This window comes from Dendrobates tinctorius, unplaced genomic scaffold (genome assembly GCF_039654945.1).
Source record: "Dendrobates tinctorius isolate UK_male_01 unplaced genomic scaffold, ASM3965494v1 ptg000491l, whole genome shotgun sequence".
Lineage (NCBI taxonomy): Eukaryota > Metazoa > Chordata > Amphibia > Anura > Dendrobatidae > Dendrobates > Dendrobates tinctorius.
Window position 1 is genome coordinate 112,001 of NW_027362152.1, and position 25,937 is coordinate 137,937.

The window sequence follows — 25,937 nt, forward strand, 5'->3', positions numbered from 1 at the left end:
CGCTGGAGGGTGAGTATGTCGTCTTCTGGAAGCCGGCGGCGGCAGCTGTCACTGTGCGTGCTATAAGAGAAATGAATATTCGTTTCTCTTTAGCATTGGCAACAGGCTTTAGCCACAGCCGCCGGCTCCTGCCTCTGACCCGCTGCTCCCACTCCCCCACCGGCTTTCTGGGACAATGACTTGTGCATAAGCCGAGGGAGGGCTTTTTTCAAAACAAAAAAAAATGTTTATACAGGCCGATAGGACACCCGTTACAGGTAGTGTATGGGTGCGGTTTACAGAGCAAGAGGAACAGAGCTATTAAGTTTATATATTTAATCCAGAAAGATAGGGTATGTATGTGTGATATATACAATTAGTTGAAGTAAAAAGGATAGCAAAAGAGAATTACTAAACCTGATTGAACGGAAATGGCTCAAAGCTTAGCAGAGGGAGGTTCTCCAGGAAAATGGTCAAAACTCCAGGAAGCTCTACCTTCCAGGACTGACAAAATGCAAAGCCTCAAACTGCTTTTTTTATGAGATCAATGTTATGCCCCTCATACCTTCTCTCATGTGGGGGCTGATTGTGGGGTGTGACAGGTCTTTATTTTATAAAATACTGAACTTTCAGGATATCTTTGCCCCTGAAGGTAGATCTTGTCATCATGTTTCCTAGCGCAACTTCACCTTCTATATGGATAAAACAGGACCTGGATAGCATGATCCATCTGACGGTTATTACGTTAGAATGGCCTTATGGTGATGTGAGTGAATGCGCTCTGTTCCTGTTGCTACGACACCAAAAATGTATCTCCTAGAAATATTGGATCAATACATACCCCGATATTCATCACGGACCACTGGCTCCAACGTGTCTCAGACAAGCCCTTTGAACAGTAGCTCCATAATCATGGGGAAGACTGCTGACTGACAGATGTCCACAAGGCAGTCATTGCTCAATGTGAGGATTATCTGTTCCCTCTCTGAGAGGTTTTTTTTTTTTTTTTATCTTATTTTTCTCTCTACGACAACTACATAATATAATAGTATTTACTTCTCATTTACTCACTGCTGGAGGCTTCTTCTGGACACTTCAGATACGATTTTCCTATCCTGCTGTGACTTGAGGACCTTCTAACGTGGGTCCTGCTTGTCGCTTACTGACGGCTTGCTCTTTGTTCTAGAGGCTGGTGGTCTGTCTGGAGGAGTCTGTTTACATCCATAATATAAAAGACATGAAGCTGCTGAGAACTCTGCTGGACACCCCTCAGAATCCCACTGGTAATGAGGCCCAGTCAGTAATGTGATGGGAGAAGCAGCTAGTAATGGTTGGGGAGGGACTGTCATTATAGAAACGGGGTGGGGCAATGGTTGGGGAAGGAGCAGTAAGAAATAGGGGTGGGGCAGAAGTTCTGGGAGGAGCAGTCAGTATTGGGGGGGGGGCAGTGGTTGGGGTAAGGAGCTGTAAGTAATAGGGGTGGAGCAGTGATTGGGGGTGGGGCCGTCAGTATTGGGGGAGGGGCAGTGGTTGTGGGAGGCTCAATCAGGATTGGGGATGATGGGCGGTGGTTGAGGGTGAGGCAGTGGTTGGGGATGGGGCATGGATTGGGGGAGGTGCAGTGAGTATTTTGGGTTGGGTAGTAGTTGAGGAGGGCATTCAGTATTGGAGGTGGGGCAGGGGTTGAAGGAGGAGCAGTAAAAGGGGTGGAGCAGTGGTTCTGGGATGCGCAGTCAGTATTGGAGTCATGCAGTGATTGGGGGAGGTGCAGTCAGTATGGGGTTGGGGTAGTCTGTATTGGGGGTGGAGCATTGGTTGGGAGAGAAGCATAGGATTGGGGGTGATGCAGTGGTTGGGGTAGTCTGTATTGGGGGTGGAGCAGTGGTTGGGAGAGGAGAAGCATAGGATTGGGGGTGACGCAGTGGTTGGGGGAGAAGCAGTTAGTATTGGGAGTGACACTGATAGGTGAGGAGGAGTTAGTATTGGGGTGGCACAGTGGGGAGGAGGTCAGTATTTGGGGTGAAGCAGTGGTTGGGGAGGAGGTCAGTATTTGGGGTGAAGCAGTGGTTGGGGGAGGCGCAGTCAGTATGGGGTTGGGGTAGTCTGTATTGGGGGTGGGTCAGTGGTTGGGAGAGGAGCAGGCAGTATTGTGATTGGGGGTGACGCAGTGGTTGGGGGAGAAGCAGTTAGTATTGGGAGTGACACTGATAGGTGAGGAGGAGTTAGTATTGGGGTGGCACAGTGGGGAGGAGGTCAGTATTTGGGGTGAAGCAGTGGTTGGGGAGGAGGTCAGTATTTGGGGTGAAGCAGTGGTTGGGGGAGGCGCAGTCAGTATGGGGTTGGGGTAGTCTGTATTGGGGGTGGGTCAGTGGTTGGGAGAGGAGCAGGCAGTATTGTGATTGGGGGTGACGCAGTGGTTGGGGGAGAAGCAGTTAGTATTGGGAGTGACACTGATAGGTGAGGAGGAGTTAGTATTGGGGTGGCACAGTGGGGAGGAGGTCAGTATTTGGGGTGAAGCAGTGGTTGGGGAGGAGGTCAATATTTGGGGGTGACAGAGATTGGGGCGGAGGTAGGTATTTGGGGTGGGGGGCAGTGGTTGGGGGAAGAGCAGCCGGTATTGGGTGTGGGAGGCGGAGAGTCCATATTGGGAGGAAGAGGTGGGCAGGTTTCTGTCTGGGTCTCGTTCTCTGAGCCGTTCCTTTGTTCCTCTAGGTCTCTGTGCGCTCTCTATTAACCATTCCAACTCCTACCTGGCGTATCCCGGCAGTGCCTCTGTGGGCGAGATCATGGTGTATGATACCAACACACTGGTGAGTGGCTGCTGTGCACACATCCATCTGTGAGAACAAAGATGAAGACTAACTGGAGGCTGATGTCACTGGCGGCGCAGTGGGCGGGGTCTGTATGGTGAGGTCACTGGCGCAGAGGGCGGGGACTACTGTATTTTGTGGATTATAAGACGCTCCGTATTATAAGACGCACCCCAAATTTTGAGGCGAAAAATAAGAAAAAACTTTTTTTTTTTTTTTAAATTAAATAGTGGTGCTTCGTATAATCCACGCGTTTTATTACTTACCGGGGGTGGTGGCTGTGGTGAAGCAGGGTCCCAGGGTCGCTGCTGGTGGAGGCAAGAGTGGAGTGTTTGCTTCAGGCCGGGAGGAGGGGGTGTTTGCATGTGTGGCGTGCTGCTGCGGGTTAGTTTCTCAGCACGGAGATCTCATCTCCCGAGATCTTGGTGCCGAGATCTCCATCCGCGCCGCCCCCGGCAGCCATTTTCCCGGAGTCCACCGTGTAAGAAACCATGGAACTGCGGGGACTCTGGCCTTTCACATAATGTCGGCAGAGCCCCCGCTGCGGCTCCGGACAACCGCAGCGGTGCGCCTCACATCCGAACACCACCTCATCCCCAGCCTGCAACCTGCAGCAACGCTCCACTCTTTCCTCCTCCAGCAGCGACCCTGGGACCATGCTCTACCGTAGCCCGTAAAGTATATCCACATTATAAGATTTTCCCCCCCAAATTTGGGTGAAAAAAGTGTGTTTTATAATCCGAAAAATATGGTATATGGTGAGGTCAGTGGTGGGCGGGGTCTGTATGGTGAGGTCACTGGCGGCGGGGTCTGTATGGTGAGGTCAGTGGCGGCGCGGTGGGCGGGGTCTGTATGGTGAGGTCAGTGGCGGCGCGGTGGGCGGGGTCTGTATGGTGAGGTCAGCGGTGGGCGGGGTCTGTATGGTGAGGTCACTGGCGGCGCGGTGGGCGGGGTCTGTATGGTGAGGTCACTGGCGGCGCGGTGGGCGGGGTCTGTATGGTGAGGTCACTGGCGGCGCAGTGGGCGGGGTCTGTATGGTGAGGTCAGTGGCGGCGTGGTGGGTGGGGTCTGTATGGTGAGGTCACTGGTGGTGTGGTGGGCGGGGTCTGTACAGTCATATGTAAAAGTTTGGGCACCCCTATTAATGTTAACCTTTTTTCTTTATAACAATTTTGGTTTTTACAACAGGTATTTCAGTTTCATATATCTAATAACTGATGGACTCAGTTATATTTCTGGATTCAAATGAGGTTTATTGTGCTAACAGAAAATGTGCAATCTGCATTTAAACAAAATTTGACCGGTGCAAAAGTATGGGCACCCTTATCATTTTCTTGATTTGAACACTCCTAACTACTTTTTACTGACTTCCTGAAGCACTAAATTTGTTTTGTAACCTCATTGAGCTTTGAACTTCATAGCCAGGTGTATCAAATCATGAGAAAAGGTATTTAAAGTGGCCACTTGCAAGTAGTTCTCCTATTTGATTCTCCTATGAAGAGTGGCATCATGGGCTCCTCAAAACAACTCTCAAATGATCTGAAAACAAAGATTATTCAACATAGCTTTTCAGGGGAAGGATACAAAAAGTTGTCTCAGAGATTTAACCAGTCAGTTTCCACTGTGAGGAACATAGTAAGGAAATGGAAGAACACAGGTACAGTTCTTGTTAAGCCCAGAAGTGGCAGGCCAAGAAAAATATCAGAAAGGCAGAGAAGAAGAATGGTGAGAACAGTCAAGGACAATCCACAGACCACCTCCAAAGACCTGCAGCCTCATCTTGCTGCAGATGGTGTCACTGTGCATCGGTCAACAATACAGCGCATGCATAACGCCTTTTTGTATGACCAAACAACTCAATCTTTGTTTCATCAGTCCACAGGACCTTCTTCCAAAATGTAACTGGCTTGTCCACATGTGCTTTTGCAGACCTCAGGCGACTCTGTTTGTGGCGTGCTTGCAGAAACGGCTTCTTTCGCATCACTCTCCCATACAGCTTCTCCTTGTGTAAAGTGCGCTGTATTGACCGATGCACAGTGACACCATCTGCAGCAAGATGATGCTGCCGGTCTTTGGAGGTGGTCTGTGGATTGTCCTTGACTGTTCTCACCATTCTTCTTCTCTGCCTTTCTGATATTTTTCTTGGCCTGCCACTTCTGGGCTTAACAAGAACTGTACCTGTGTTCTTCCATTTCCTTACTATGTTCCTCACAGTGGAAACTGACAGGTTAAATCTCTGAGACAACTTTTTGTATCCTTCCCCTGAAAAGCTATGTTGAATAATCTTTGTTTTCAGATCATTTGAGAGTTGTTTTGAGGAGCCCATGATGCCACTCTTCATAGGAGCATCAAATAGGAGAACTACTTGCAAGTGGCCACTTTAAATACCTTTTCTCATGATTTGATACACCTGGCTATGAAGTTCAAAGCTCAATGAGATTACAAAACCAATTTAGTGCTTCAGGAAGTCAGTAAAAAGTAGTTAGGAGTGTTCAAATCAAGAAAATGATAAGGGTGCCCATACTTTTGCACCGGTCAAATTTTGTTTAAATGCAGATTGCACATTTTCTGTTAGTACAATAAACCTCATTTGAATCCAGAAATATAACTGAGTCCATCAGTTATTAGATATATGAAACTGAAATACCTGTTGTAAAAACCAAAATTGTTATAAAGAAAAAAGGTTAACATTAATAGGGGTGCCCAAACTTTTACATATGACTGTATGGTGAGGTCACTGGCGGCGGGGTCTGTATGGTGAGGTCACTGGCGGCGCAGTGGGCGGGGTCTGTATGGTGAGGTCAGTGGCGGCGCGGTGGGCGGGGTCTGTATGGTGAGGTCAGCGGTGGGCGGGGTCTGTATGGTGAGGTCACTGGCGGCGCGGTGGGCGGGGTCTGTATGGTGAGGTCACTGGCGGCGCAGTGGGCGGGGTCTGTATGGTGAGGTCACTGGCGGCGCAGTGGGCGGGGTCTGTATGGTGAGGTCGGTGGGGTCTGTATGGTGAGGTCACTGGTGGTGTGGTGGGCGGGGTCTGTATGGTGAGGTCACTGGCGGCGCGGTGGGCGGGGTCTGTATGGTGAGGTCACTGGTGGTGTGGTGGGCGGGGTCTGTATGGTGAGGTCACTGGCGGCGCGGTGGGCGGGGTCTGTATGGTGAGGTCACTGGTGGTGTGGTGGGCGGGGTCTGTATGGTGAGGTCACTGGCGGCGCGGTGGGCGGGGTCTGTATGGTGAGGTCAGCGGTGGGCGGGGTCTGTATGGTGAGGTCACTGGCGGCGCGGTGGGCGGGGTCTGTATGGTGAGGTCACTGGCGGCGCAGTGGGCGGGGTCTGTATGGTGAGGTCACTGGCGGCGCAGTGGGCGGGGTCTGTATGGTGAGGTCGGTGGGGTCTGTATGGTGAGGTCACTGGTGGTGTGGTGGGCGGGGTCTGTATGGTGAGGTCACTGGCGGCGCGGTGGGCGGGGTCTGTATGGTGAGGTCACTGGTGGTGTGGTGGGCGGGGTCTGTATGGTGAGGTCACTGGCGGCGCGGTGGGCGGGGTCTGTATGGTGAGGTCGGTGGGGTCTGTATGGTGAGGTCACTGGTGGTGTGGTGGGCGGGGTCTGTATGGTGAGGTCACTGGCGGCGCGGTGGGCGGGGTCTGTATGGTGAGGTCACTGGTGGTGTGGTGGGCGGGGTCTGTATGGTGAGGTCACTGGCGGCGCGGTGGGCGGGGTCTGTATGGTGAGGTCACTGGTGGTGTGGTGGGCGGGGTCTGTATGGTGAGGTCACTGGCGGCGCGGTGGGCGGGGTCTGTATGGTGAGGTCACTGGTGGTGTGGTGGGCGGGGTCTGTATGGTGAGGTCACTGGCGGCGCGGTGGGCAGGGATTTGCAGTTTGGAGAATACTAATGTGTTTTGTTTCTGTATAGAAAATAGAGTGTACGATCCCAGCCCATGACAGCCCGCTCGCTGCCATCGCCTTCAACTCCACAGGGACCAAACTGGCCAGTGCGTCAGAGAAGGTGAGTGACAGGTGGAGGGTGAATGTGCCAGGGTGAGTGCGTCTGCTCATCTACCCTCTCGTTACAGGGCACCGTCATCCGCGTGTTCTCCATCCCGGAGGGGCAGAAGCTCTATGAGTTCAGAAGGGGAATGAAGAGGTGAGAGATGCATCCATACAAGTAGTGCTATCCATGAGTGCTCTACCCCCCCCCGTTTTACGTCCGTCCAGGTGTCGTTCTTTCTCCCCCACCCCCCCGTTCTACGTCCAGGTGTCGTCGCCCCCCCCCCCCTCCTTGCACAAATGTCATCCATCCCCTTTTCTCTTTTCCTGCCCATTGGTTGTCATGTGTTCCACACCACCATCCCAGGTGGTGTTGTTCCCCTGTCCCCCTTCCCGCCCAGGTGTTGTTGTCGCCCCCCCCCCCCCTCTTGCCCTGGTGTTTGTGTCATCCCTTGACCAGGCGTTCCACCATTATGTGTTTTCCATTTTGTACACCCCACGTAATGCTGGACAGCTCAGGCCTCTCTCCCTTCCTCCTCATAAAACCCTGGAGAGAAGGTAATGTCCCCACTCCTGCTCCTCCTTCATCTTTCTTTCCTCACTTGTGATTGTACATATAAAGTCTCGGCACCCGGGGGCTGAATACTTGTGCACGGCAGCATTCTCCTGTGAGGTGGCAGAACATTGGATTAATTTATGACTTCCTCTCGTGCTGCAGGTACGTTAACATCAGCTCCCTGGTCTTCAGCATGGACTCTCAGTTCCTTTGTGTGTCCAGCAACACTGAGACGGTGCACATCTTCAGACTGGAGCATCTACCAGAAAGGTGAGGGGGCCGGAGACCACGGGGCCGGATTGGGGACCTTGGGGCTGTAGAGGAGAAGATCTATTGGTGTTGGAGACCACTGGGCAGTGGAGGGGATGTGTTGGGGACCACTGGGGTAGGAGTGGAGGGAATGTCGGCGTTGGGGACCTCTGGGGTAGGAGTGGAGGGGATGTGTCGGCGTTGGGGACCTCTGGGGTAGGAGTGGAGGGGATGTGTCAGCATTGGGGACCACTGGGGTAGCAGTGGAGGGGATGTGTTGGGGACAACTGGGGTAGCAGTGGAGTGGATGTGTTGGGGACAACTGGGGTAGCAGTGGAGGGGATGTGTTGGGGACAACTGGGGTAGGAGTGGAGGGGATGTGTTGGGGACAACTGGAGTAGGAGTGGAGGGGATGTGTTGGGGACCACTGGGGTAGGAGTGGAGGGAATGTCGGCGTTGGGGACCTCTGGGGTAGGAGTGGAGGGGATGTGTCAGCATTGGGGACCACTGGGGTAGCAGTGGAGTGGATGTGTTGGGGACACCTGGGGTAGGAGTGGAGGGGATGTGTTGGGGACAACTGGAGTAGGAGTGGAGGGGATGTGTTGGGGACTGCTGGGGAAGGAGTGGAGGGGATGTGTTGGGGACTGCTGGGGAAGGAGTGGAGGGGATGTGTTGGGGACTGCTGGGGAAGGAGTGGAGGGGATGTGTTGGGGACTGCTGGGGAAGGAGTGGAGGGGATGTGTTGGGGACTGCTGGGGAAGGAGTGGAGGGGATGTGTTGGGGACTGCTGGGGAAGGAGTGGAGGGGATGTGTTGGGGACTGCTGGGGAAGGAGTGGAGGGGATGTGTTGGGGACTGCTGGGGAAGGAGTGGAGGGGATGTGTTGGGGACTGCTGGGGAAGGAGTGGAGGGGATGTGTTGGGGACTGCTGGGGAAGGAGTGGAGGGGATGTGTTGGGGACTGCTGGGGAAGGAGTGGAGGGGATGTGTTGGGGACCGCTGGGGAAGGAGTGGAGGGGATGTGTCGGCGTTGGGGACCTCTGGGGTAGGAGTGGAGGGGATGTGTCGGCGTTGGGGACCTCTGGGGTAGGAGTGGAGGGGATGTGTCAGCATTGGGGACCACTGGGGTAGCAGTGGAGGAGATGTGTTGGGGACCACTGGGGTAGCAGTGGAGGGGATGTGTTGGGGACAACTGGGGTAGCAGTGGAGGGGATGTGTTGGGGACAACTGGGGTAGCAGTGGAGGGGATGTGTTGGGGACCCCTGGGGTAGCAGTGGAGGGGATGTGTTGGGGACCCCTGTGGTAGGAGTGGAGGGGATGTGTTGGGGACCGCTGGGGAAGGAGTGGAGGGGATGTGTTGGGGACCGCTGGGGAAGGAGTGGAGGGGATGTGTTGGGGACCACTGGGGAAGGAGTGGAGGGGATGTGTCGGCGTTGGGGACCACTGGAGTAGGAGTGGAGGGGATGTGTTGGGGACCGCTGGGGAAGTAGTGGAGGGGATGTGTTGGGGACCACTTGGGAAGGAGTGGAGGGGATGTGTCGGCGTTGGGGACCACTGGAGTAGGAGTGGAGGGGATGTGTTGGGGACTGCTGGGGAAGGAGTGGAGGGGATGTGTTGGGGACCACTGGGGAAGGAGTGGAGGGGGATGTGTCGGCGTTGGGGACCACTGGAGTAGGAGTGGAGGGGATGTGTTGGGGACCGCTGGGGAAGTAGTGGAGGGGATGTGTTGGGGACCACTTGGGAAGGAGTGGAGGGGATGTGTCGGCGTTGGGGACCACTGGAGTAGGAGTGGAGGGGATGTGTTGGGGACCGCTGGGGAAGTAGTGGAGGGGATGTGTTGGGGACCACTTGGGAAGGAGTGGAGGGGATGTGTCGGTGTTGGGGACCGCTCATATGTTGGGGGGGGGTGACATTAGGGTTACACTCTAGTGTTATCACTACGTACCATAATCTGGAGATAGGGGGCGCTAGTTAGGCTTCCTGTATCCTCTATTATAACCTGTGTGATCCCGTCTCCTCAGCGCGGTGTGGGCGGGTGGATGTGGAGAGTGAGGGGGAGACCTCTAGTCTGCTGGGTGTATGGTTAGGCTGCAGTTCATCTTGGTTACCAGGAGAGGGCGCCCTGGATAAGGATGGTCTTGTGTGCCTGGTGAATGATGGGGCGCACACGGAACCCCAATACCAGTGACCCTCCTCTAATCTCTAGAGTCATGATCTGTGTCACGGGTTTATTTCTGGTAATGTTGGTGATGATGGCTTGCAGCCAATGTATTAGGTAGAAGGAGGCCGGTGAGTGGCGCTACATCTATGATTAATAATTATTATACCGCCATTTGTTCGATGGCGCGTTACATGTGAGGAGGAGTGTGCAGAACACATACAAGGACAGGAATCTTAACCCCTTACTGACGGAATAGTACGTCAGCTGGCATTATCCCCCTCTTTGAGGTGGGCTTCGGCGGTGACACGTGCCCGCAATAGGTGCAGGTGGAATCGTGATCCGCCCGCACCTATTAACTAGTTAAATGCCACTTCCCGGCACCGGTCCGGAAATACGCGCATCGCTGACTCCCATCATGTGATCGGGGGTCATCAATGTGTTTCCATCACAACCAGAGGTGTCCTCGAGACGTCAGTGGTTGTTGATGGCAGATTGCTGTGAGCGCCACCCAGTGGTCGGCGCTCATAGCAATGCTGTCATTCTGCTACATAGCGGGGATCTGAGCATCGTCTCTATGTAGCAGAGGCGATCGCGCTATGGCAGCGTCTACTCTCCAAAGGATACAAAAGACAAAATGAAAAAGCCCTGCTATAAATAAGTAAAAGGCGAAAGTGCATGTAAATCATCCAGAGTTGTTAGTAATACTGTATGTGATCACTCATAGCATAAAAGCCGTCCCACCACCGAGAAGGTGACTCTGCGGTCGGGGCGGCCCTACGCTGTGTAGTATTAGTAACCTTATCATGTGTGGATAAGGGCAGACGAGGACCGGGTCCCAACCACCAGTCAGGGGAAGCCTCTAAACACAACCTCCAGCTCAGGAGAGGGAGGCCGCACAGAAGGCAAAAATACAAGGAAAAAACACAAAAACTGAGCTTGGATTGAGTTAGTCCACATGCAGCACATAAATGCAGACAAAACCTACAAAAGACAATGGACACTACTGCAGCAGGCCGAAAGTAACAACAAGTGTTTGAAAATATAAAGAATAAAAGTTCAAATCCCCCCCCCCCCTTCGCCCAAATCAAAACAATAGAAAAAATCCCACCTCCACATATTTGGTATCGCCGTGTTCAGGATCGCCCGATCTATCAATAATAAAAGGAACAACCCGGTCACTAAACGGTGTAGCCATTAAAAACAAAACGCCAGAATTACTTTTTTTTTTTGGTTGCCGTGACATTGCATTAAAATACAATAACGGGCGATCAAAAGATCGTATCTGCACCAAGGTGGTATCCTTAATAACGTCAGCTCGGCCCACACAAAACAAATTCTCATCCAACCGCAGATCACGAGAACTGGAGGCGCTATCGGTAAGCCAGACCTGTTTGGTGTCTGTGAACTGGTAACGACCTGGAGACTCCTAATGGCACGGCAGTTTTAGCAGTTAGTGAACCCAGCAACAAAACAAAAAGCCAGTCTGGGATTGCACTTTTTTTTGCAATTTCACCGCACTTGTAATTTTTTTTCCCATTTTATAATACATGGCATGGTAAAACCAATTGTCTTTCAAGAGTACAACTTGTCCCTCAAAAAATAAGCCCTCACGTGGCTGTTAACCCCCTGACTGCTGCGATCAAGCGCAATCGCAGCATTCAGGGGGGGGAGGCAGAGGGTCGGGGCATCCCCGCGACGTAATCATGGGGCCCAATCTGTGCCATGATCCGGGGGTTGTTATAACCTTCGGGTCATCCAGCTACGGAAAGCCGCTGTGACGAGCGTCCGCTTACGCTGAGTCTTTTTTCTTCTTAGAGTGGACCCTCTGGACCATGGCACCCACCCACCTAGGGCGAGCTGACCTAGTGAGAACCCACCCCCTGTACAGGGAGTGTCAGGGGCAAGACCAAGGGGGTGGGCCACCAAGGCAGCTGGACCAGACGGCCGGCTCAGGGAGACACTATTGAGTGCCTGGCAACAGGACGAGCAGGATACGAAACACAAAGCGAAGTCACAGGGTTCTTCAGCAAACGAAGTTACACACTTTATTCAGGTGCAGGGCATGAACAGGGAATCGGGTGCAGGGCACAAACGGTGAAACACGGCAAGGGGCGTGCAAGAGCACGCCAAATATTCCAGACATGACACGTGCAGAAAACACACCAGAGTCCCTAGGAAGGATGCGTGCTGGGACACGCTAGAGTCCAAGACAAGGCGCATGCTAGGAAACACGCCAGGGTCCAAGGCAGAGTGCGTGCAAGAAGACACGCCAGGGTCCAAGGCAGGTGCGAAGGCATCGGACCCCGAAAGACTGGCAAGGACTGACAGGATCCAAGCATCAGGATGTAGTCATCTGGTTCCGGACCTCTGGCAGCGGTCGGCAGGCTTCGGGAATCCGGCAGACAAACCAGGATACGAGGCAGGATGCATGCTAGGAGACACGCCAGGGTCAGGTTCAAGGACGGAAGCCTGCGCGTGCTGTGGCACACCAGGGACAGGTACAAGGACGGAGGCCTGCGCATGTAGAGGGACACGCCAGGGACAGGTACAAGGACGGAGGCCTGCGCGTGTAGAGGGACACGCCAGGGACTGGTACAAGGACGGAGGCCTGCGCGTGTAGAGGGACACGCCAGGGACTGGTACAAGGACGGAGGCCTGCGCGTGTAGAGGGACACGCCAGGGACTGGTACAAGGACGGAGGCCTGCGCGTGTAGAGGGACACGCCAGGGACTGGTACAAGGACGGAGGCCTGCGCGTGTAGAGGGACACGCCAGGGACTGGTACAAGGACGGAGGCCTGCGCGTGTAGAGGGACACGCCAGGGACTGGTACAAGGACGGAGGCCTGCGCGTGTAGAGGGACACGCCAGGGACTGGTACAAGGACGGAAGCCTGCGCGTGTAGAGGGACACGCCAGGGACGGGTACAAGGACGGAGGCCTGCGCGTGTAGAGGGACACGCCAGGGACAGGTACAAGGACGGAGGCCTGCGCGTGTAGAGGGACACGCCAGGGACAGGTACAAGGACGGAGGCCTGCGCGTGCTGTGGGCACGCCAGGGACAGGTACAAGGACGGAGGCCTGCGCGTGCAGAGGGACACGCCAGGGACAGGTACAAGGACGGAGGCCTGCGCGTGCAAGGGGCACGCCAGGGTCAGGGTTCAAGACCAGGGTTAGGGCCTATGCGTGCAAGAGGGCACGACAGGTTACATGGCAAAGCCTGCACGTACTTTTACAGAAGCACGGGGAGGTATGCCAAGGAGCAGGCGAGGACCTGCGCGTGCTTTAGAGGGCACGTAGAGCACAGTGCAGAAACAGCGTGAGGTGCAAGGAAGCACAGAGAGCACGGCTGGGGCACTGGCTAGCTGGATGGGCTGCAGCACTGACAGACGGGCAAGACTCCAGGAAACCCGGCTGAGTTATAGCAGGCGACATAGCTGTCACTGACCGACGAGCACGGCTGAGGCACAAGCAGGCGGGCACGGCTAGAGCGGGCACGGCTGAGGCACAAACAGGAGGTTAGGAAGGCCAGGCGCATGCAAAGGGCACACGAAGCAACAAGGCAAGGCAGGGAGCGGAACACGGAGAGGAACATAGGCAGAAACACAGTCAGGTCAGAGAGAGAACAGAGCTAGCAGCGGAGCGTAGGCCGAAGCCCAGAGCCGGGCCAAGACAGAGCCTTGGGACTAGCCAGGAAACGAGACATAGAGCTAGCAGCGGAGCGTAGGCCGAAGCCCAGAGCCGGGCCAAGACAGAGCCTTGGGACTAGCCAGGAAACGAGACATAGAGCTAGCAGCGGAGCGTAGGCCGAAGCCCAGAGCCGGGCCAAGGCTGAGCATTGGGACTAGCCAGGAAACGAGACATAGAGCTAGCAGCGGAGCGTAGGCCGAAGCCCAGAGCCGGGCCAAGGCAGAGCCTTGGGACTAGCCAGGAAACGAGACATAGAGCTAGCAGCGGAGCGTAGGCCGAAGCCCAGAGCCGGGCCAAGGCAGAGCCTTGGGACTAGCCAGGAAACGAGACATAGAGCTAGCAGCGGAGCGTAGGCCGAAGCCCAGAGCCGGGCCAAGGCAGAGCCTTGGGACTAGCCAGGAAACGAGACATAGAGCTAGCAGCGGAGCGTAGGCCGAAGCCCAGAGCCGGGCCAAGGCAGAGCCTTGGGACTAGCCAGGAAACGAGACATAGAGCTAGCAGCGGAGCGTAGGCCGAAGCCCAGAGCCGGGCAAAGGCAGAGCCTTGGGACTAGCCAGGAAACGAGACATAGAACTAGCAGCGGAGCGTAGGCCGAAGCCCAGAGCCGGGCAAAGACAGAGCCTTGGGACTAGCCAGGAAACGAGACGTAGAACTAGCAGCAGAGCGTAGGCCGAAGCCCAGAGCCGGGCAAAGGCTGAGCCTTGGGACTAGCCAGGAAACGAGACGTAGAACTAGCAGCAGAGCGTAGGCCGAAGCCCAGAGCCGGGCAAAGGCTGAGCCTTGGCACTAGCCAGGAAACGAGACATAGAACTAGCAGCAGAGCGTAGGCCGAAGCCCAGAGCCTTGGGACTAGACATACCTTTTGTGCTCTCTTGCACATTTCTAAGAGAGGAGGAATGGTCCGTGTGCCAGGAGGCACTACAGAGCACCATAGGAAGAGAGCGAGGCAGAACAAGCAAAGACCGAGAACATAGGAAGGAACACAAGGCAGATTATAGCGAAGGCAAGACATGGCAGAAACAGGCAAGACCGAGAACATAGGAAGGAACACAAGGCAGATTATAGCGAAGGCAAGACATGGCAGAAACAGGCAAGACAGAGAACAGAGGAAGGACCACAAGTCCAAGCAGTACAAGGACGAAACACGGCACAACGGAAAAACCTAAGACAAGGCACGGCACAAGAGACGGAGTACAAGCACGGAGCGTATGCAGAGTGCAGGGGCACAGAATACAGGGAGCGACCAAGCAGCCATGCAGGGAAGCAACACAATACTCAGGCCCTGAGCATAGGGAGGGGCGGTCTGATATAGCACCAGTACTTCCGGGTCAAGACCAGGGAGGGACTTTGGGTTCAGATCCTCCAGGATCATGGTACCAATGAAAGCGCCATCTTGTCCTGCAAAAAACGAGCCGCCACACAGCGTCATCAGCGAAAAATAAAGTTATAGCTCGCAGAATAAAGTGATGCAAAAATATTTTTTTTCTATAAAATAGCTTTTGTTGTATAAAAGGCGCCAAAACATAAAATAAGATATAAATGTGGTATCGCTGTAATCGTGGTGACCCGAAGAATAAAGCCGCCATATCACTAATACCGCACGAGGAACGGAGAAAAAACAATTCCTGAATTTCTGGTTTTTGTTCATTCTGCCTCCACAAAAATTGGAATAGAAAGCGATCAAAAAACGTCATGTGCCCGAAAATGGTACCAATAAAAACGTCAGCTCGTCCCGCAAAAAACAAGACCTCACCTGACTCTGTCGGCCGAAATATGGGAAAATCATAGCTCTCAAAATGTGGTGATGCAAAAACTTCTTACAAAAAATTCTTCCAAAAAAATCGTCTTTTAGTGTGACTGAAGCTAAACATGAAAAAAGGATATAAATCTGGTATCGGTGAAATCGCACCGACCCGAGGAATAAAGCCGCCATGTCACTAATACCGCACGAGGAACGGCATAATACAACCAAGTCTTCACCGTTGGTGGATTTGTGCATTCTGCCTCCCAAAGATCGCAGTAAGGCGATCACAGTGGTTCACCCCACGTATATCAGCGCGCTCAGGACAAACTGCACAACAACTCTGGGGGTCTGATTTCTCCTGTTACCTTTGGGAAAATAAAAAATTTGGGGGCAAAAAGATCATTTTTGTGGAAAAAATATGATTTTTTATTTTCACGGCTCTACCTTATAAACTTCTGTGAAGCCCTTGGGGGCTCAAAGTGCTCACCACACATCTAGATAAGTTCCTTAGGAGGTCTAGTTTCCAAAATGGGGTCACATGTGGGGGGTTTCCACTGTTTAGGCACATCAGGGGCTCTCCAAATGTGGCATGGCGTCCGCTCTCAATTTGACATTCACAACCTCAAATGATGCTTCTGAGCACGGCCGTGCGCCTACAGATTGGTCTTCCTCCACACATGGGGTATCGCTGTACTCAGGAGAGATTACACAACAAATATCGAGGTCCATTTTCTCCTGAAGCCCTGGACAAAATAAAAAAATTGTGTCCGAAGTAAAATCTTTGGAAAAAATGTAAATGTTTATTTTTTCCTTCCACATTCCATTCATTTCTGTGATGCACCTGAAGGGTTAATAAACTTCTTGAATGTGGTTTTGAGCCCCTTGAGGGGTGCAGTTTTTAGAATGGTGTCACTTTTGGGTATTTTCTATCATACAGACCCCTCAAGGTGACTTCAAATGTGATGTGGTCCCTAAAAATAAAATGGTGATGTAAAAATAAGTCACTGGTCAACTTTTAACCCTTATAACTTCCTAACAAAAAAAAAATTTTGGTTCCAAAATTGTGCTGATGTAAAGTAAACATGTGGGAAATGTTACTTATTACCTATTTTGTGTGACATCACTGTCTGTGATTTAAGGGTACAAAAATTAAACGTTTGGAAATCGCAAAATTTTAAAAATTTTCACCAAATTTCCGTTTTTTTCACAAATAAACGCAAGTTATATGAATGAAATGTTCCCACTAACATGAAGGACAATATGTCACGAGAAAACAATGTCAGAATCACCGGGATCCATGGAAGCTCCAGAGATATCACCTCATAAAGGGACAGTGGTCAGAATTCAAAATTAAGGCCTGGTCGTTAACCTACAAAGTGACTTGGTCCTTAAGGGGTTAAGTTTTAGAAACCTAGCGGAGAAGAAGGCTGAAATAGCGGACAGACATTGAGGGATTCTGGTCCAGAGATGTAGATCTGTCATCAGCATCGAGGTGATCCTGAAAGCCATGAGAAGGTGTAAACGGAGAAGAGCAGGGGCCTAGGACTGAACCTTGCGGGACTGCGACGGATAGGGGGCGCGGTGAGGAGGTGGTGTGCGAGTGGGAGACGCTCAATAAAACTGATTAAGGGCGTCTAGCCAGAAACGCGTAAACAATGTTCTGTTGTCTGACCAGCACTCATTAAATCACCAGAGCACTCAGCTGGATCATTTCTTCTTCTATTACTGCTGTGCGGCCAGGGCAGGGCCGGATCCGAGTCTGAGGTGCGGTGAGGTCAGACGTGGGTGAGCTGGACTCTCAAACAAAGCTCAATAAAACTGCTCACATTTTATTAGAAAAAATGTTAAAATCCGGAAACAAAATCTGCACATACAGATACATATAATAATCTGATCAAAAACACAAGGTGAAAGCAGCGACCCAAGAGCCAAAGTAAATGGCCCATAGAGCAATGTCTGCACCGTCATCCAAGGATTGTAACCAACGCGCAACTCATTCACGTGACTATATCCACGGTTCACTAAGCCATTGCAATAGTCTAGGACCTGCGGTCAGCTGACCGAGTGGGGCCAATCACGTCACTGGATCCGGCACATGCAGTAATGCTGGTAAGGTCCTAGTCATGTACATCAGCCCGGCGCAGTCATGTGGGACAGCCGGCACCTGACCGTAACCACGCAGCCGCACCAGGTGTAAGAGACAAGGACGCATGGCAGAGGAGTCCAAGGGCGATGCACAAGGGCACACAACATGAGACCTGGCTCCCACTAGATATATGTGTGCAAATATAATACTGTATACAGATGGAATCCATTATATAAAAGGCATAATTGAGGCATTTATATGGCGAGGGGAGGCCACAGAGCAGGAGGTTGCAGTAGTCAAGGTGGGAGATGATGAGGGCATGGACTAGGGTTTTGCAGATTATTGGTTGAGGAATGTATGGATCTGGGAAATACATAGATATTGCACCCATCATATATAGCTGTGCAGATGTGTAATATAAAGGTCCATAATTCTACAAATCCCATCATAAAGTCCCAGCTGCACATCGCACCTTATTGTGTAGTGACTATGAGCTCACAATATCGTATCATACACTGCCACCTATCATATGCCAGATTCACTGCAGAGTTTGTCAAAGATTTTTTTCTTTCCACGGAGTAGAATCCAAATTTCCCACACATTAATCAAAGGTGCTGAATAGGAGGGAAGTATCCAAGAAGAATGGACAAATTTATATATATATTGCGTCACTATAAAAGGAGGAAAAAAGTAAGAATCGCACCTAGAGGGACACTGAAAGGATTACTCACTTATATAGCGCCATAAATTCCGCAGCGCTTCACAGACATTGTCATCACCGATGGGGCTCACAATCTACATTCCCTATCAGTCTTGGAGTGTGGGAGAAAACCGGAGAACCCGGAGGAAACCCACCAAACACGGGGAGAACATACAGACTCCTTGCAGATGTTGTCTTTGGGGGGGATTTGAACCCAGGACCGCAGCGCTGCAAGGCTGCAGTGCTATCCACTGAGCCATTAAAAGAACGGATGAAATAGGCAGAGACGAATAGGAGCCATATTGGGAAACGGCAAAAATATGTATTTTTTCACAAAAAAGAGTCAAAGCCTTGGGACTCGTTGAGGCCATGAGGTGTCATGGTCCTCAGGGTTGTGATACACCTGCATTCTTTTGGGACAAGAAGATGTTTTCAAATGTATGATCAGTAAATGCTCTCAATACTTGGTCAGGCTCCTTCTGCATCAATTACTGCATCAATGCGGCGTGGCATGGAGGCGATCAGCCTGTGCACTGCTGAGAGGTTATGGAAGCCCAGGTTGCTTTGATAGCGGCCTTCAGCTCGCCTGCATTGTGGGGTCTGGTGTCTCTCATCTTCCTGGACCACTGACAACAGTCCAGTTCTCCTTCTCCTTGGCGCAGGTAAGGGTGTGTGCACACACTGCGGATCTGCAGCGTTTCTGACCCTGCGGGTCCGCAGCAGAATCTGCTGCGTTGTACAGTACCATTTTTACTCTATGTAAAATGGAAACCACAGTGCATGCGGTGCAGATTTTTCCCGCGTGGTTTTGCTGCGGATTCAAATCCGCAGAAAGAAATGGCATGTCACTTCTTTTCTGCGGATTCCGCTGCGGTTTACCATCTTCTCCATTGTAGAGGTGATAAACTGCAGGGCAAAACCACAGCCTAATCCGCAGGTAATCCGCAGGTCTTTTGACCTGACATTTACCTGCAGATTTTACAAAATCCGCGGGGAGAAATCCGCAGCACCTAAAAACTGCGTGTGCACACACCCTAAGACGCTTCTGGTGTTGTCTATTGGTCATGAGTGGCTGACACAAGGAATGTGACACTTGTAGCCCATGTCCTGGACACATCTGTGTGGTGTGAAGCAATGACTCCAGCAGCAGTCCACTCCTTGTGAATCTCCCACTTTTCTTAACAATCCTTTCCAGGCTGCGGTTATCCCGATGGCTTGTGCACCTTTTTCTACCGCCCTTTTTCCTTCCACTCCACTTAATCTGCTTGGATACAGCACTGTGTGAACAGCTGGCTTCTCTAGCAATGATCTTTTGTGTCTTCCCCATGATTGTGGAGTGTGTCAGTGACTGCCTTCTGGACATCTGTCAGGTCAGCAGTCTTCCCCATGATTGTGGAGCTACTGAAACAGACTAAGGGACCTTTACAGGTGTTTATTGGTAATTATTCTAAATTCCTGAGATAATGACTTTTGGGCTTTCATTGGCTGTAAGCCATAATCATCAACATTACCAGAAATAAACCCGTGAAATATATAATAATAATAATAAATTTTATTTTTATAGCGCCGACATATTCCGCAGCACTTTACATTTCAGAGGGGATTTGTACAGACAATAGACATTACAGCATAACAATAATCACATACAGTAGATTATAACAAATACCAAGAGGAGTGAGGGCCCTGCTCGCAAGCTTACAGTCTATGAGGAAAGAGGGAGACACGAAAGGTGGGTGGTAACAGTTGCCCTGATTGTATGGACCAGCCATAATGTTAAGTGTGTAACAGTACAGACACAGAGGGCTAATGGATGCATAAAGCATGTGGGAACATGATGCTGGGAACCTGGTTATGGTAAAACTTTTGGCTCTACCACACAGGGATAGGTTAGGTTAATGTGTTGAGGCGATAGGCCAGGCTGAATAAATGCGTTTTCAGGACACGCTTAAAATTGTGGGGATTGGGGACTAATCGTATTGACCTGGGAAGTGCATTCCAAAGAATTGGCGCCGCACGTGTAAAGTCTTGGAGACGGGAGTGGGAGGTTCTGACTATTGAGGATACTAACCTCAGGTCATCAGCAGAACGGAGGGCGCGGGTAGGGTGGTATACTGAAACAAGGGAGGAGATGTAGGGTGGTGCTGAGCCATGGAGGGCTTTGTGAGTGAGGGTAATAAGTTTATACTGAATTCTGGAGTGGATGGGTAGCCAGTGTAATGACTGGCATAAGGTAGAGGCATCGGTGTAACGATTGGTGAGGAATATGATCCTGGCTGCAGCATTCAAGACAGATTGGAGAGGGGAGAGTTTTGTAAGAGGGAGACCGATTAGAAGAGAGTTACAATAGTCGAGACGAGAATGAATAAGAGAAACAGTAAGAGTTTTTGCAGAGTCAAAAGTAAGAAAAGGTCGAATTCTAGAAATGTTTTTGAGGTGCAGATGACAAGAGCGAGCCAGTGATCGAATGTGGGGGGCAAAGGAAAGCTCGGAATCAAGTATGACCCCAAGACAGCGGGCATGTTGCTGGGGAGTAATAGTGGAACCACACACAGAAATAGCAGTGTCGGGTATAGGTACATTAGTAGCGGGAGGAAACACAAGGAGTTCAGTCTTTGACAGGTTCAGTTTCAGATATGGTGAGGACATGATGTTAGACACAGCGTTTAGACAATCGCCGGTGTTTTCTAGAAAGGCTGGCGTGATGTCAGGAGAAGAAGCGTATAATTGGGTGTCATCAGCATAGAGATGGTACTGGAAACCAAATCTACTGATTGTTTGACCAATAGGGGCAGTGTACAAGGAGAAGAGGAGGGGGCCTAGAACCGATCCTTGAGGAACCCCAACAGTAAGGGGAAGGTGAGAGGAGGAGGAACCGGCAAAAGAAACAGTAAAGGAGCGGTCGGAGAGATAGGAGGAGAACCAGGAGAGAACGGTGTCCTTGAGGCCAATGGAATGGAGCATAGTGAGGAGGAGCTGATGATCCACAGTGTCGAATGCTGCAGAGAGATCCAAGAGAATTAGCATGGAGTAATGACCATTTGATTTAGCTGTTAGCAGATCATTAGAGACTTTAGTGAGGGCAGTTTCAGTGGAGTGTAAAGAGCGGAAACCGGATTGGAGAGGGTCGAGAACAGAGTTTTCTGAGAGATAGCGGATAAGACGGGAGTGGACCAGGCGTTCCAGGAGTTTAGAGATGAAGGGAAGATTAGAGACAGGTCTATAGTTAGCGGCACAGTTTTGGTCGAGGGATGGTTTTTTAAGTAGTGGATGTATGATGGCATGCTTAAATGAGGAGGGAAAAATACCAGAAGAGAGAGAGAGAGGTTAAATATTTTAGTTAGGTGAGGGGTGACAGCAGGGGAAAGGGACTGGAGGAGATGTGACGGAAATGGGTCACTGGTGCAAGTAGTTGGGCGAGAAGATGCAAGGAGCCTGCTTACTTCTTCTTCTGTGACTGGTTCAAAATCAGAGAGTGAGTTAGATGCAGTGGGGGAGGGAGGACAGTGCATGGTATGAGGGGATTTGGAGATAATTTCCTGTCGGATCTGGTCAATTTTTTCTTTGAAGTAATTGGCCAGATCGTCAGCTCGGAGCTCAGTGGTTGGGGCCTGTACTCTTGGATTGAGTAGAGAATGAAAAGTGTCAAAGAGACGTTTCGGGTTATTGGACAGTGAGATGATGAGGGTGTTGAAATAGGTTTGTTTGGAGAGGTGAAGGGCAGTGTTGTATGTTCTAAGCATAAACTTAAAATGGATGAAATCTTCGTGTAGATTGGATTTTCTCCACAGACGTTCGGCGCACCTGGAGCACCGCTGCAGGAAACGTGTTTGCACCGTGTGCCAGGGTTGTCGCCGTCTGCGTTGTGGTGTTCTATTTATAGGGGGTGCAAATTCATCCAGGGCAGTTTGAAGTGTTTCATTGTAATGCTTCAATGCAGAATCAGGACATGAGAGGGAGGAGATAGGGGCCAATGAAGACTGCAAGTTCTTCATAAGTTTCTGGGTGTTAATGGCCTGTATGTTTCTATAAGTCTGGACAGTGGGGGTGACCTGAGCAGCCTGGCAGTTCTTTATAGAGAATGAAAGAAGATTGTGGTCAGAGAGCGGGAGAGGGGAGTTTGCAAAATCATCCACTGCACAAAGCCGAGAGAAGACCAAGTCGAGGGAGTTTCCGTCTTCATGCGTTGGAGAATTAGTAAGCTGCGAAAGGCCAAATGAGGAGGTATATATTATATAGAGTCATTACACAGAATGATCTGAGTTTCACTTTTTGTATTGAAGAACTGAAATTAACTTTTTGAAGATATACTAATTTTGTGAGAAGCACCTTTATATAGTGTGAACATAAATTGGGGTTACTCGCCCGCCAGGCACCCGACGCGCGTTTCATAGTTGCTTCCTCAGGGGTGGATATACAAATGATGTTACCCCAGATAGCCGTGATTTGTTCTATAGCAACATACTTTCAGTTAGGAGTTATATGTTGATGGCCCATTTAGGAGTGGTACAACATTTAGTAATTGTGGCCTTTTTTTAGAATTTGGAGAAGTCCTCTTCAGGACCACAGGTCGGAGGGATCTTTTTTTTTTTTTTCTTGTGACTGCTTTCACGAGTATCCACATGTCAGACATATGTCGCAAGTAGATTATAACACCAAGCGAATTGGAGCAACCATAATCCACCAAACGCAAGAGTAAAATGCCAACTTTATTAGAAACCCTATCATATAAGTTATATAAATATATATAAGCCATACAAAATGTCAAAATTTACATACAGAGGAGACATGGAAACCGGCAAGGAAAATGTTAAGATCCAATATGACATGGGAAAGCGTTTAGTAAAGCCACCATAATTATAGAGACTAAATCCAAGGCAATCAGAAGTTAGTAGTGGTCTACTAATAGACATCAAGTGAACCATTCACAATGAATTCGTAGTATAATGTAAGCTGTTTGATGCTTACCCAAAATGTGTCTGGACCACAGAAACCCTCCTTGCGGCCCCTGACGTGCGTTTCGTCTCCCAGCTTTCTCAAAAGGGTCCTGTTGCAAGTAGGAACAGAATAGCAGTGATGAGTCCTTGGTTGAAGGGGATTGAGATGTCCTTGCACTTTCATATTTGTTGCATGTCCATAAACCCATGTTTGTCTGCATCTGTGGGAAACGGCTGAATGTGACCATCTTCCAAGTCTGTGCACCAACAGTGGACACATCAGCCTGGATCCAAAGCGCATTCAGTAGAATCCCAAGAAAGGACATTCCTCCAACTTTGGTGCTGGAGCCATCCACGATGTAGATAGTTTGTAGAACTGGTTGTCAGGCATTGCCTAGGAAAAAGGAACGAAGTTGGGAACTATCTTCTGTAGTTCTGTCATGAGAGCAAGCTTGGAATCACCAACACCTTGACCCGGCTGAAAAAAACAAACACCTCTACGCCTTGACATCCCTAAATAGACAACATCACAACCAGATCAACCATACTGCTGGCCAGGTAATTTCCTTAATTATCTTTTCACAACTGTTCAGTGAATAAATCTCTAGCCAAGACATTGAACCTTACCCCTGAGGAAGTCTCCTCCTGTGGTGCTGCGTGTGGTGACCACTTAGGAAGCTACCTGCAGTGTGGTTATACACGTGGTGACCCCTGAGGAAGTCACCTCCTGTGGTGATGCGTGTGGTGGCCACTTAGGAAGCTACCTGCAGTGTGGTTATACATGTGGTGACCCCTAAGGAAGTCACCTCCTGTGATGATGCATGTGGTGGCCACTTAGGAAGCCACCTGCAGTGTGGTGATACATGTAGTGAAAGAACACCGTGAGCACAACTCAAGATGGTGCTAAGGTTAGGTTCCCAAACCGTTAAAGCAACAAATATGAACCTAGCACTCAACTTAAAGGTATTTGTAAGGCGGTTTATTGTAGTACACGAAAAAAGACGTTTCGGTCAATGTGATCTTCTTCAGTTACGTGTGGTATATAGATTGTGTAGCGCTTATAGGCATCTATCAGAAAGGACGATGGTGCTTTAGGCATTGAGAAGAATGATCTCTCTAAGGTAATGAGCTTGTCAGTATATAGGAGAGGGGCAAACGTGCCTCCAGATGCGGTGCCCGTTTTAGGGCCAGAAAGGCCTCCTCTGCCTCAGGAGACCAATCCTTGGAAGTAGATCCTTTACGGGTGAGCACAGAAATGGGTCTTGTGATCGCGGAGAAGTGGGAGACAAATTGCTGGTAATAGTTGGCGAACCCGAGGAATCGTATCGCCTTTAATCCAACGGGGCGGCTCAGGATGGACTGGAGTAAGACTGAGACTGGAGTAAAGAATAACAGAACAAGACTGGAACCAGGACGGCAGGAACACTGGAGACAGGACTGGAGTAGGACGGCAGGAACACTGGAGGCTGGACTGGAGCAGGATGACAGGAGCACTGGAGGCTGGACTGGAGCAGGACGACAGGAGCACTGGAGGCAGGACTGGAGTAGGACAGCAGGAACACTGGAGACTGGACTGGAGCAAGGAACACAGGTAGCAGGACTGAGAGGCTGCTGCGGGGAGCAGCCAAGAACGGAACTGCAGGAGCAGAGAGCACACGATGAAGCGAGGCCAGAGTGCTAGGAAACACAACGATCAGGCGCCTCCCTCAGGGGGAAGCGGCCTGATATGGCCCTGTCTGGTCAGCCATTGGTCCAAAGGTGCTTCCGGGTCAGGGCACAGCTGGAGCACAAGAAGCAGGAAGAAGCCGCGGCCTATGGCGCATACGCATAGCATGCAGGGAAGGCATCGGTCGCGAGCCCGTCTCAGGTGACCGCCGTGTCCGTCGGGTGGAGAGATGCTGCGGCGTGTGAGCGGAGGTCGGGTGAGTATGGCGGATCGGTGTAACAAAGAGACCGCTACTGTCTGGATTGTGCTACCTGGACACCGTCCATGGGGTGAACCCAATCGTCTCAAAGCTGCCACATAGTCTGCAAGAGAAGTGGGCAGTGTGCGTTTCCAGGTACAAAAGGTCACATGATGTCACCTTTCCTCCGTTTAAACAGTTCTGCAAGTTTATTGACTAACAGGCCCAAATGAGGAATGACCCTAGCCTAGACTTCCTGGAGCCTAACACTACAGCTCCAGCAACACCGTCATCAAGGTATGAAAGCGTCTCACAAAGGCGCAAGGACTTGAGGAGCAGTATAAGTGTCAGAAAGACTAACCTGCCACCACCTGCGGTAACTGCCGATAAACAGTACACTATTCCTCCGAGAGATAAGTCTTTCAATCGTGAGTGTCCCATTCACAAAAAATCACACTCATTGAACAAATGTAGAGGCTTCAGGTCCAAAACCATGCAGGAGCGCAAGAAATTCCTCAGCGAACTTGGGGTATGTTTCAAGTGCTGCGCCTCATTAGAACACATGGCCAAGGACTGTAAATCTGCCATTAAGTGTGAAGAGTGCCATAGTGACAAACACCCTTCAGCTTTCATCCAACCTCAGCCACCAGCGATCCAGCAGTCGCAGTTACCTCTAGTCCGGCTACAAGCCATGGCGGGGAGCCACAGAATAACGCCAATTCTACCACGGCTGTCTCCTGCTAATGCTCAGAGGTATGTGGGGAGAGCCAAAGTGATAAATGCTGTGCCAGGATATGCCTATTCAGAGTTTATCCAGAAGGGCAACCAGAGAAGGCAGTAAAAATGTATGCCATCATTGACGATTAGAGCAATCGATCCCTAGCTGGACCTAAGTTCTTTGAAGCCTTTGGAATCAAGGGACCAGCAACGCCCTATATTCTGAACACTTGCTCAGGTCACCTAGAGACTAGCGGCAGGAGGGCACAAGGTTCATTGCTTCTCCTGTCAACAGGCGTAGAAATACCCCTACCTATGCTAATCGAATGCGATCAAATACCCAGCCAAAGGGAAGAGATTCCTACCCCAGAAGCTGCGTTCCACCAACCACACCTAAGGCACCTAGTCAGCGTTATCCCACCTATGGACT

At 50.9% G+C, this 25,937-nt stretch overlaps 1 protein-coding gene across 1 annotated transcript in view; it reads left to right on the forward strand.

The window, feature by feature from the left end:
• Positions 1-25,937, forward strand: part of WIPI1 (WD repeat domain, phosphoinositide interacting 1) — a 58,606-nt gene that overhangs the window by 17,504 nt on the left and 15,165 nt on the right. Inside the window, exons 4-8 of the mRNA XM_073564828.1 lie at positions 1,166-1,262; positions 2,692-2,789; positions 6,699-6,791; positions 6,859-6,929; positions 7,491-7,598. Of these exons, the coding sequence (XP_073420929.1) occupies positions 1,166-1,262; positions 2,692-2,789; positions 6,699-6,791; positions 6,859-6,929; positions 7,491-7,598 (467 nt within the window). The remainder of the gene's footprint in view (positions 1-1,165; positions 1,263-2,691; positions 2,790-6,698; positions 6,792-6,858; positions 6,930-7,490; positions 7,599-25,937) is intronic.